Source organism: Camelus dromedarius, chromosome 20, assembly GCF_036321535.1.
Source record: "Camelus dromedarius isolate mCamDro1 chromosome 20, mCamDro1.pat, whole genome shotgun sequence".
Taxonomy (NCBI): domain Eukaryota; kingdom Metazoa; phylum Chordata; class Mammalia; order Artiodactyla; family Camelidae; genus Camelus; species Camelus dromedarius.
The window spans coordinates 7,748,867-7,760,875 of record NC_087455.1 but is presented as its reverse complement, the minus strand read 5'-3'; the positions used below and the strand labels follow the sequence as shown (position 1 = coordinate 7,760,875).

At 53.1% G+C, this 12,009-nt stretch overlaps 1 protein-coding gene across 1 annotated transcript in view; it reads right to left on the bottom strand.

Moving 5' to 3' along the window:
* KCNQ3 (potassium voltage-gated channel subfamily Q member 3) overlaps positions 1-12,009 on the bottom strand; it is a 247,626-nt gene that overhangs the window by 44,595 nt on the left and 191,022 nt on the right. The window contains exons 2-4 of the mRNA XM_010988795.3: positions 8,872-8,962; positions 7,233-7,359; positions 3,079-3,251 (exon numbers count right to left, since the gene is read on the bottom strand). Coding sequence (XP_010987097.3) covers positions 3,079-3,251; positions 7,233-7,359; positions 8,872-8,962 — 391 coding nt within the window. The remainder of the gene's footprint in view (positions 1-3,078; positions 3,252-7,232; positions 7,360-8,871; positions 8,963-12,009) is intronic.

The following is a 12,009-nucleotide window of genomic DNA, read 5'->3' as shown; positions in this document are numbered from 1 at the left end:
AAGGAAATAGCAGCAGCTCCGTGACAGAGCCTGTGGCCGCTCCGTGACAGAGCCTGCGGCCACTCCCTGACAGCCCGAGGCTCCTGCGCGTGCCTGAGCCCCACCGCCGCCAGGTGGGGGTTGAGGGGTGGGGAGTGAGGGCAGCTACTTCCTGCCCCTTCCTTAAATCCATTCTGCGGGACGCTCCAGGCCTCTCTTCCCTTGCCTCGAGGACCCAAGGCTCACTTTGAAGACCGACGAGGGCCGCCTGGCCCACATCAGATTCTGTGTGAGCAAGAAGACATCAACATCTTTGCACTCAGTGTGGAGACTCCAGGGCTTACTTGTTCTGGAAACAGAGCCTGGCTGATCCTAACTTGTAAGAGTGTTAACTTTAAGCCTAATCCTGTGTAACCCTGTGTGGGGCCCGCCACTCCCCATCTCTGAGTTTCCGGGGCAGTCAAGCACGGGACTTGGCCCAGAGAACATGTTTTTGGAATGCATGAATGAAGAAATGAATTGGTAAGTGCTCATTCACTGGGCTCAGAGAAGGAAGTGGTCCAAGCTCTTGCAGTCAGGAAATGGGGGCGCTGGACTCAAACCCGGTAAAGGCTTACCTCCTAAATACACTGCCCACCCTGGAAGCGCAGGCCGGCTTGGCAGTCGCTCTATGGCTTACGAACCGTGAAAGACTGAGGGCTCGTTGAGTGGGGACTGTCTGGGGGAAGGGTGGGATACAGGGCTTGCCAAGCAGTTTGTCTGCCTTCAGTCCCTACAACAGAGATGTGATTTTGTCTCGACATCCTGCCCCCCTGGCCTTGGTTGTAGGGTCCGGCGGTGGCGTGGACCATCATTTTCAGGAGTCACGTGGCAAACATCCAACTCTAGTCTATTCTAATCTGAAGGAACCCAGGCAAGGACCTTAACCAGCCATCTTTTAGCCTGATTTCCACCAGAGCTGTGAATCAGCTCAGCTCCATGGAAACAAGGTTAGGCGTTGTTAATGTGTCCTCTGACGACAGATAAAACGGAGGGTCAGGCGGAGGAAAGAACCCTCAAAAGCAAGCCCTGACCTCCCCGAGTCTGTGGCCAGAGGTGGCCCAGACAGGGACAAAAACAATTCAGCAAGAAACTGCAGTCCCGGGGGAGAGACTCCCAGGGGTTTTCAGTCTGTATTTCGTTTCACTTATAGATGTACTTGCACTGTTTGTGAAGAAGAGCCTGTTTGGAATAATAAACTCCACCATTAATGAGCACGTATGAGTCACCAGCAACTGACCGGTGCCCTTTCTCAGGTGAGCAGCCGGAAGGATTCACAAGTTAACCACCGAAGAAGCTTGCATGACAAACAGAGCCCGGTTCTTAACATCTGACAGCAGGGAGGTGGCAGAGCTGGGATCTGTCCCTAGCCGGTGTCTGACTCCTAAGCCCCTATTCATTTCACTGTGAGACACCAGCGCATCTGGGTGTGCACCTGAGCTGGGAGAACCCAGGCGTTGTGTGCGGGGGGTGTTACAGGGATGCCCAGGTTGGGGGTGACCTGGCGATGTTAACACATAAGGAAAACTCTGGGCTCCCCAGGGCAACTTGCCCCAGGCTCGCTCCGCATACAGAGCCTGAGGCAGAGATTTAGGTGCCTGTGATTGATTTGCACCAGATGATTGAGGGAGGGTCTCAGGAGAGAGGGGATGAGAGAAACCAGACAGAGCAGGAGAGAGAGCTAAGCAAGGATGTGGGCTCTGCTGGAGCCTCCTTCAGCCTGACCCCACGGGGAGCTCTGGAGTGTGAACTGCACACAGGGCCGGTCCCAACACAAGGAAGGTGCCGGCGTCCATTAGTCACCGGCTGTGGGGGGAGGTGGAGGGGGACAACGCATGCTCCTGGGCACGGCAGCTCTTCTCTGCTTCTCCGGAGAAGAGGACAGCTGGGAACACTGGCAGCCAACTCTCACAGCAGCCGTGGGCTGGGCACGTCCTCCTGGTAAAGGGGGCCTGGGCAGGGCATCAACTGTGTCCATCGGACCCACCATGTTTGGCACAAGAAGATGCTCTCTTAGTGACGGAGGCAGCTTTGACTTTATCCGCTGAAGAGCACCCGCCCCCAGGGTCCTTCGCTCTGGTTTCTCCTGCACTGGCCTCTGAGGGGTTTTTCCTGCCTGAGCTGGGGCACAGAGGTTTCCCTTCATTTCTCCAAGATCCAGCCAAAGCAGGAATGTTAAAACAAAGTGGTATCAAAGGTTTGGGCTAGCCATGGCAGAGGAGCACGGAGCACAGGGGCTCCAGGTACACTGGACGCCGCCCGCTCAGGTTCCCGCACCTGTTCCGGGAGGGATCGGACCACGTCTCACTCAGCGCAGCTCCTCATCGCCCTGGGAGAAGTAGGAGCCACCAGCAAGCCACTGCACATGGACTCTGAAGACCCCGGGCAGCTCACATGCTCTTTCTATCTGCTTCCTTATCACTGGAATGGACGGAGAACCGTGCCCCGCTCCTGGGGTGAGCGAGTCCGAATCCAACACTGAGTTCTAGGCACTGTGCTTCTGGCTACGTAGTAACAGTAACTGAACTGTACCCATGAGCTGGGTGTGTTCTAAGTGCTTCCCACCCTGTGAGGTGAGTGCATTATCATTCCTGTTTCATAAATGCAGGAATGAAGACCCCGAGGCGTTACAGGGTATCTCCAAAGGCACACCCAGCGAGTTTGGCTTCAAACCAATCTGTGTGACTCCTGAACCTTTCCCTCCCATCCCACGCCGATTTGCACTAGCTAATTTCACCTTCTCAGCAAGCCAGAGGTACAGGCAGTATCACCTCTGTTTTTGGAATGAGGAAACTGAGGTCAAAAAGGGGTGAGTGACTTGGCCAAAGCTGTTTGCATATGATGGAGCTGGGGCCTGAGCCCAGGTCCATCTGTGTCTGCTCGCTGCAGCACACCTGTGGATGCCTCTCCTCGTCTTCCTGCTCCTCTTCCTCCTCCTGCATCCCCATCAGTGGGGGCAGGACGACCACCCTCCGGGGACACTGTCAGGGAGGGGATGCCATGGACGGGCGCAGGTGGTGAGTAGCCCGCCTGGTCTGGCGGCTTCTCCGTGCCACTTACTTTGCTGTGGGCGCAGATGGCCGAGCCCAGGAGCTTCCAGGTGCCGCCCCTCCGGTCCATGCGCAGCATCCGCAGGATCTGCAGGAAGCGCAGGCTGCGCAGGGACGTGGCCAGGACATTGCCCTGGTTTCCCACGGCAACCACGGGCACGGAGGCAATCAGCACGAAGATGTCTGGGAAAAAGGGCAGAAAGGTGGCAAGGGAGATGAGAAAGAAGGTCAGGCCAAGGCACTGGAGCTGCCACGGACGCTGTTAGTGGCAGACGAACAAGTGCCATGCACTGCTGTGTTAAATCGTGACATCAGCCGCTCATGGTAAGTGTTCTCTTGTGACAGGTGAGGAAAAGGAGCTCTCGGCTTGAATGCCTCCCCAGGGCCATGTGGCTGAGTTGGGAATGGACGCAGGAGGCCTGCCGGGCTCCAGTGCTCACTCCAAATCCCAGGGAAGAGGTGCTCCAAGGCCCTGCAGGGCAGCACTCGGGGGTCCCTCTCTGGCTGAGGGGGGAGTCAGGGCTGCCCAAGTGGTGGAGGTGAAGCCCGAAGCTCAGACAGCTTTACTGTGAGTTTCCCCTGATGACAGCACCTGAGACACAGATGTGGCTGTGGGTGATTTAATTGGAGGTGATCCCAGGAAGCAGAGTGAGGGGAGTGGGAGGCAGGGGAGGAGAAAAGGCCAGTGCAAGGGGCGTTATCAAGGCCAGCCTGCTGCTGGAGCCTCGGAGCTGCAGGCAGAGCACCTCCCACGATCGACCCTCTGAAAGATGGGAGCTGTCTCCTGGCTCCTGTCCCCTGCTGGTTGATGGGGTTGTTAACACCCCCACACTTCTGAGCTGCGCTGCCTGGTGACCTCCCTCAGCTTCAGAGAAGGCCCTGGGGTAGACTGTGGAAAAACATAAGATGCTGTTGCCAGGAGATGACCTAGAAGCTTCTACCAGAGCTGTGACTGAAGCAGAGAGGCCGAGGGGGTGAGGCCCTTCTAAAAGGGCCAAGCTGGCTCCTGAAGTTAAATTGCTGAGGATAAAGAAAGGGTGCCCTGGTCTCTGCACCCCCCTCAACCCCAGATCAATTATCTCCCCACTGTATTGCACTGGGTGAGCAAGTAAAAAGGACCCTGTGATCAAGTACATTTGAAAAAAATTCGATCAAATAGGTTTTGCTACTGCAGGAATTCTCAGAGCCTTTAATATGCTAATAGGCACTGTGGATCTCATTTTACCAATGAAGTACAGCCTTTCCCAAAAGATTTTGACCATAGTACTGGTTTTTTTGATTTGTTTTTTGCTTTGTTTTTGTAAGAGTATCAGGGTTCCAAGGAAGTTATCCACTAGGCAAAGTCCTAGCTTCTGAAAACCCTCTGTGACCCGGCCCTTGGGAACCTTCTAGAAGCACGTGTGGTTTGCTGCAGCCACAGTGCTCTCTCACCTCCACAACTTTGCTTGTGCTGGCCACCCAGGTTGGATTAGGCCCCTTAGTCCACACCAGGTACATCTGCCCAAAAAAAGCTGGCATCCTTCCTACCACATCACAGTGTCTCCCAGATGTGCTGAACCTCTGGGAAAAGCTAGCTCAGACATCTGGATCCCAATACATCGGCATCCTTGGCCAGGCTTCTCAGCCTATCTGTGTAAAGCTGTCCACTTCTGGTGTTTGCAGAAAACAGAACAAAACAAAACCGAGATGCATGGGTAAACACGACTTAAGTCTATGACACTCTGACAGAACAGCGAGTTCCAGCCCAGATGGACCCGTCCACACCCAAAATGGCAGGGTCTGAGGCTGCCTCAATTACAGAGACCATGGTTTCTGTGGACATAGTAACCATCCTTTCGTTAAACACATAGAGAAAAGCACCGTTTCCCACAAGGGCCACGTCAGGGGAGAAGTTGAAGTGAGCAGAACAGGAAATGCAGTAACATCAGGAGAGAGGCCAGCGAGGATGCTGGATGCTGAGGCCCTGCCTCGCGTCTGCAGGAAGGCCAGCAGGGGAGCGGGATCTGGAGCTGGGGATCTACCTGGGGTAGTGGAGACTGTTCCCCAGGGCACTCTCCTGTTCTGGAGGGGCGCAGGCTCCATGTGCTAGGACATCCTCTTACTCTCAGCCTCTGAACTTGGGCACCTCAGTCCCAAAGTCATCTCCCTACTCATGCCAACACACACACACACACACACACACACACACACGATTTCCGGTCAGCACTGGATGGATCCCCCAAAGAGGAAAAAGAAGTCCACCTAAGACTTAAAAGGAAGACAAAGGGAGAGGAAGGGAAGGAAAGTCGGGGGTTGAAACGGACTGAATGTTTGCGTCTTTCAAATTCACGTGTGGAATCCTAACCCCCAGGGTAACGGTATTGGGGGCAGGGCCTCTGGGGGGTGATCAGGTCATGCGGGTGGAGCCCTCAGGAATAGGGTTAGTGCCCTTTTGAAAGAGGCCCCATAGAGCTCCCTCGCCCCTTCCTCTATGTGAGGACACAGCCAGAAGACAGGGGCTCTGAACTAGGAAGTGGACTCTCACCAGAATGTGACCATGCTGGTATCCCAATCTTGGACTCCCAGCCCTCAGAACGGTGAGAAATAAATTTCCACTGTTCGTAAGTTACCCTGTTGGTGGCACTTTGTTATAGCAGCTCTAATGGACTAAAACACAGGTAGACAGCAAAGGACGGCAAAGGAAGAGAAAAAAATGTGAAAAAAAATCAGTAACTAAAAAGTCCTTCAAAACTGCATGCACACCCTGCTTGCAGTCAAAGTTCTGAGCAATAAACAAAACCCTCAGATTTCCAACCTCAGCAGCAGATGCGGAGAGGCAAGAGAGGCTTCAGCCACAGGGAGGGTGGTACCTGTCCTCTGTGTGAGGCAGCCTGCAAACACAGCAGTGCAGCCCCAGGTGGCAAGGAGAGATGTGGGCACCTAGGACAGAGGAGAGGTCCAGCCCCTCCTCCCGGGCTGGCCGTCTGTGCCCACTGGGCTGTGTCACTTTTCAAAAAGGCAGTGAGGAATCCACAGCAGCTGAGAGGAGAGGGACTATGATGCTGAGAATGTGGGATAAAGGTGCAGTTGAAGCCATTCAGCACATTTTTCCTGACGAAAGGAGACTCTGCTGGACTCAAGAGGAGGGACAGAATGGCTGAACACAAGTATCCGAAGAAAGTCAGAGAAATTAAGATGAAATGAATACTGTTAGAGGTGGTGAGCACCCTGTGACCAGAGGTAAGCAAGCAGAGTCTGGGGGACCACTTGAAGGCTGCTGTGAAAAGAGCTGGAACTTCAGACAGGAGGGCACGTGTAACCAAACGCTTCTGAGGGGCCCTTCCAGCCCTGACATTTATGATCCTCTAACTTTAACCATCCCTAGGAGTTTGAAATGCCAAGACTCCTAACCATCACTACAGGCAGGTTTTGTCCTGTCTCGGAACCATTTCAGTTGGATCTTCAGATGGGAAAGTAGGGGTCCATCTTGCACCAAAAAGGGTGTATGAGAGCTTCCACCTCCACCTTCTCTGCTATCAAAATGCCTATAACTGGATGGAGGGGGGGTCTCCGTGACATCTCCTCAAAGCAACTTTTGAGTCAGGACATAACAACGTGGTGGTGAGGGAGGGGGGCCACAAGTGCTAGGTTCTTCCAGACCTGGGTGTTAGGATGGAATCTGCTGCAGATGACCTGTGTGACTGGAAAATGACTCAGCTCTGTGAGCCTCAGTTCCCACCTCTGCAAAATGGGCATAATGTGGTCCTACAGAGGTAATTCGCAACCAGCAACAGTGTCATGCCTCCCGCCCCCACCGCAGCCAGTCTGGAACTGTATGGGCAATTCTGGCTGTCACAATGACTGGGGTGCCACTAGTCCAGGGTATGGGGATGCTTAACATCCTGCAACGAGCTGGCTCCTTCGCAACCCAAATGCGAAGATTGCCTCCCCCACCCCCACTAAGAATCACTGCCCTGTGGGGTCATTATGAGGAGGAGAAGCCAAGGTCGGGGATGGAAGGGGGAATTCAGCACCTGGAAGATGGAAGGGAGGGTCAGAGGCTGGGCTGGCCCCCACCGTGCTGCGTGCTTTCCCAGAAGAACAGTGTCTGCTTAAAATTGCCTCGAAGAAATAGTGCACCAAAAGAAGGGGACGGGGCACCACTGGGCTTGGGGTCAGGCTTACCCAACATGCACAAGGGCTTTCTGGCAAACTTCAGTCGTCCCCGCCAGCCTTTGTATCGGCAGCAACATCCGGCAGCCCAGATCCTCAAAGCAAACTCGGCTCCGAAGATGAAAATAGCAAATGTTTCCTGCGTTGAAGAACATATGGAGAAACATGGATTAACCGGGACCCAGTTGTCCAGAATGCACGGTTTCTGTTTCGAAGTTCTTGAAGAGCTGGCTTGCTGTTGTCGCTGTCCTGGTGGTGGAGGGGGCAGAGGGAAAGGCTGCCACCTCCCTTCCGTTCTGGACCGCTCCTGTCTCTACTCTGATGTGCTAACTGCCCCTAATATTAAGCCCTGCAAGGTGAGTACCCGTCCTTTGTTTTTTTTCCCCCTATGTTTTTATTCTAATGGATCGTTTAAAAAAATCCCTTTAATGTACCAGAAGCCCCTAAGAAGTGAAGTTGGGTTGAAAGGAGAGGCATCAAAAAAATCGTCCACCCAGTGTCTGGCCCCTGGTGTTGCTAATTGTGGCCGATGGTTGCTGAGCACAGCTCCCAGGCCAGGTGTCGCCGGAAGTGTTTTATAGTATTACTCTTATCTTCCATTTGGAGAAACCAAGGCCAGGCAAGGAGTAGCTAAACAAATTTCTCGAGGCTACAAAGTGGCAAAGAAAGTGTCCCGGCCGTGGGAACAGGTCCCAGGCCTGCGCCCGTCAGCACCATGCTATGTTGCCTCTGGGGCACCGGGTCTGCCCCCACTCCCGTGTCTCCCTCCCTGATCAGACATGGACACCTTCGCCCCCTCTGTTTGGTGACCACCCTGGGGAGACGCTGCTCCACTGCAATCCCTGAAACTTAGCTCCCAGGCTAAGTTTAACTGGATGGCTTCCCGGGAGTCACCCGCTCAGGTCTCGGCTCCAGACCCGCCCTCAGAAGGAACCTGATTCCAGCACCACGGATGGGACGCTCGGTGGGAGGAGAAGGTTCTGCTATTTCGTGAACCTTTACTGAGGGTCTGGCACCCTTTCCCTGTGCAGGGGGCAGGGCTTCCTGTGAAGAGGTGGGCGGATCCTAATCTAGCAGGGGCGTGGTCAGTCAAAGGGCCAGTGACCAGTGCTGTCCAGGGCTGCAGAAGGAACCAGCCCTTCCTGGGAGCCTCCTCTTGGCAGGGCGCTGAGGCTGCACCCACCTTACGCACGTGTTCCTCACCTACATTTTTACAGGTTTTCGGGGAGGATGTGATGAAACTGAGTCACGCGTGTTAGATAACTTGCCCAAGAACGCTCACTGCACGCGCTCTCCACTGCACCACCGGATACAGGGTGGGGAGCAAAACCAGGCAGAGACCAAAGACGAGGGCCTGGAGTTTTCCTGTAGAAATGGGATTTGGTACTCGGCCTCGAAAGAAGAGAGCCTCGGGGTTTAGGGAGGAAAAGCAGAGGCAGAGGTTAGAATGAAACATGCCTTTGTGTTACTGCCACAGGATTAGGAAGCCGTGTTTTATAATCTAACCAACGGGCAGTGGACTTGGCTTTGGCTTCACTCACGCTCCCTCATCCTAACCTGGAATAACAAACACTATTCCTCACTCCGCCCATGCCTGGCGGACCCTGGAGGTCCCACCAGAGGCGTCTACCCCAGAAGGTGCCCATCTCACCAGCAGCAGAAGCCAGTCTCCTGAAACAGTCTCGTACTCCCTGAAGGTGGTCAGGACGGCCAGAATCAAGCACCCCAGGACAATCAGGAACCTAGGAGGGAAGGAAGAAGACACTAAGGAGGTGTCTAGCCCTGGCTTGCTCCGAGGCCAGGCAGGGCCGGTAACAGCCGGGCTGAAGCTGCAACATCCAGTGGACACTGCTGGGTGCTTTGTATGTTATCCCGGTTAACCGCGTAACACACCTGCAAGGCAGGCAGGAACTATGCTCCAGTTAACGGAAACAGGGCTGACAGAGGTTAAGCAACGAGCAGAACTTTTGCTTTATTGGCTAGTTGGTGGAAACAGTGCAATTCGAACTAGATCATCTGGTCCCAGCCCTAGAGGGCTGCAGACGCCTTGGAAAACAAAAGTTACCGCAAGCCTTGGAAATCAATAGGGATCTGAAAACACGAGTGACATGTCCTGCATATATAGGACTATGATTTCCAAATGTATGAAAATATTCTTAGTATGAAGGCACATTCACCCAAAGACCGATAAATTCAGCAAAGGCCTCTATCATTACATCTGAGTGTCATTCTTTCTATAATCAATACTTACTAACGGTAACAACCTCTTTCCATCGAGGGCCTTCAGAATTGTTTTTGAAATTACCAAGCGTGTTTCCTGCTAGGAAGAGCGGAAGCCATCATGATGCAGAATGCTGGTCTCGGAGAAGTCACTGAAAGGTCACCAGGTTCATGCCCCGGCCTCAGGCAGAAGCCATCTGCAAACAATCCTTTGAGATGATTATATTTATAAACTCCCTGGGGGTGGGGGTGGAGGGAGAGTGTGCATGTGTGTGGGTCATTGTTTCAGCAAAGAGGTTCTCTCTCCCTCTTGGTGGAGGGTCTTTGGTTCAATGGTCAGCACCAGGTTACCTGGGTGTCTTAAGAGGGAACTTACAAGACAGGATCCATGCGGGAGCTTGGTACCACATCCTCCAAGCTTTCTTGCTCTATGTAATCTGGCTCTGTGCCCTGCTAACCGCCAATCCATGCTTTTTTGGCTTGTACCCACTTGTGCATTCATTCATTCATTCATTCATTTTTTGTTTTGTTTTTTAGGGCGTAGTTTTATACATTTATCTTTTAATGGAAGTACTGGGGATTGAATCCAGGACCTCGTGCGTGCTAAGGAAACACTCTACCACTGAGATGTACCCTCCCCAACCCATTCATTCATTCATTCATCCACTATGTATGTGGCAGGCACTGGGGAACACAGAGCTGGAATTCAATGATGAATAAGCTGGATCTGTCCTGAGCTCACATGTCACAGTCCAGACAAACAGAAAGCGATCCCATGGTGGGATGGTAAGGACCGTGATGGAAGGAGGTTTGGAAATGCATACTCCTGGCCTTGGCTTGGACCTGCGTCCTGGCTCAGACCCTTGGTGATCCTGATCACAGTATCCAATCCACAACCCTGCTAATCTGCCGACCGGAATCTATGTTTCCAACCCTGCTTAGGACCCTGAACGAGATTTTCAGTTCCCTCCTGTGTTTGGCTGTTTTACTTGAAATTCAAGACTGCGGACCCGTGTCTAGAATCCGCCTACTCTGCATCCCAGATCTTCTCAGGTGACGATGGTGATGGTCGCATCAACACCCACCACCGCCCTCCAGTGAGCACTTACTACCCACCACTTCACGTCTATCAGCTCATTTATCCTTGCAACCACCCCCCAAGGTAGACACGATCACTCCCACTTTAGTGAGATGAAGAAATTCATCAGAAAGAATCATTACCGTTGGGATAACTGTGTCGTCAGTAAAGAGACCACAGAGTTTGGAGCCCAAAGACATGGACTGGAAAGGAGGCTCTGGTACGTGATCTTGAGTGGACTCTGGGAACCCTGATGGTCACATCCACAGATTGGGGAAAACAAATCTGCCTAGAGATCACAGCTATCGTGAGGACAGGAGACGACAGATGGGGAGGGAGCCTTTGGTCCAGTGTTTAGGATCATGCAAACGACACCTTGGAGCTCACCCAGATACACACTCATCACTGGCTGGACAGACCCTGTGCTCTTGGAAGATTCTGCAGGTCCACAGTCTAGGTCTCTCAAGACTTGATTTTATTCACTCACAGGCTCTGGAGATAAGACCTAGATTGGAATTCTCTTCCTCCTTTTATGTCTTTAGTTGGCATTGAACATGGGGCTGGAGCTTGGGGGTGGCACTATGTGTGAGGAGAAGCGATAGCTTGATGTCCCATGGTTGAACTACTTCAGGGGGAACAAGAATCCATAGCCAGACCCTAAGACTCTACCCACACTCCTGTGCTTGGAATGAATGTGGATCTTGGGAAGAACCTACGAGGTGTGTCGATCGATGGTGCCCATGCCACAAGGTGACCCCAACGAGCCATGCCCTTGTGTAATCCCCTTCCTCGAGTGCAGGCCAAACCTTCCACTTGGTTCTAACAATGGACTATGGCAGAGGGGATGGGGCGTCACTCCTTTGATCAGGTTTCATTATGCAGCAAAGGCAATGGGATGCATTTGTCTGTGCTACGGTTCCTTTTGATAAGACCCCATCTTAGCAGACTGGAGCTAGAATCTCCTGTTGGCCTTGGCATGAGCTGCCGCTTTGTGAAGGGCCTGTAGGGGCCACAAGGCAAGAAACTGTGGTGGCTTCTAGGACCTGAAAGCAGCCCCGTGTGAAGCTTACCAACCAGCATCAAAGCTGGACCTCAGTCCTACAACCGTAAGGACCAAAGATCAGGTGAGCTTGGAGGAGAACTTCCAAGCTCCAGAAAGGAACGCAGCCCGCCCATGCCTGGACCACCGCTCTGTGAGACCCCACAGAGAGGGCCCAGTTAAGTCATGCCCAGACTCCTAACACACGGAAACTGTGAGACAATTAACATGTGTCGTTATAAGCCGCTAAGTTAGTGGCAATGTGTTACGGAGCAACAGAAAGTGAACAGTGCAGGATGGGAACCCATGCCAAGTGCGCCTTGCCTCCTGTTCATCAGATGATGTCTGGGCTGCGCTTGTGTGTTTGGTCCATGGGACGCCACTCCCTGAGAATGAACTATCCTGTTCCTCTGTATCCCAGGGACTATCTCAAAGCCTGGCATTTAGTAAGA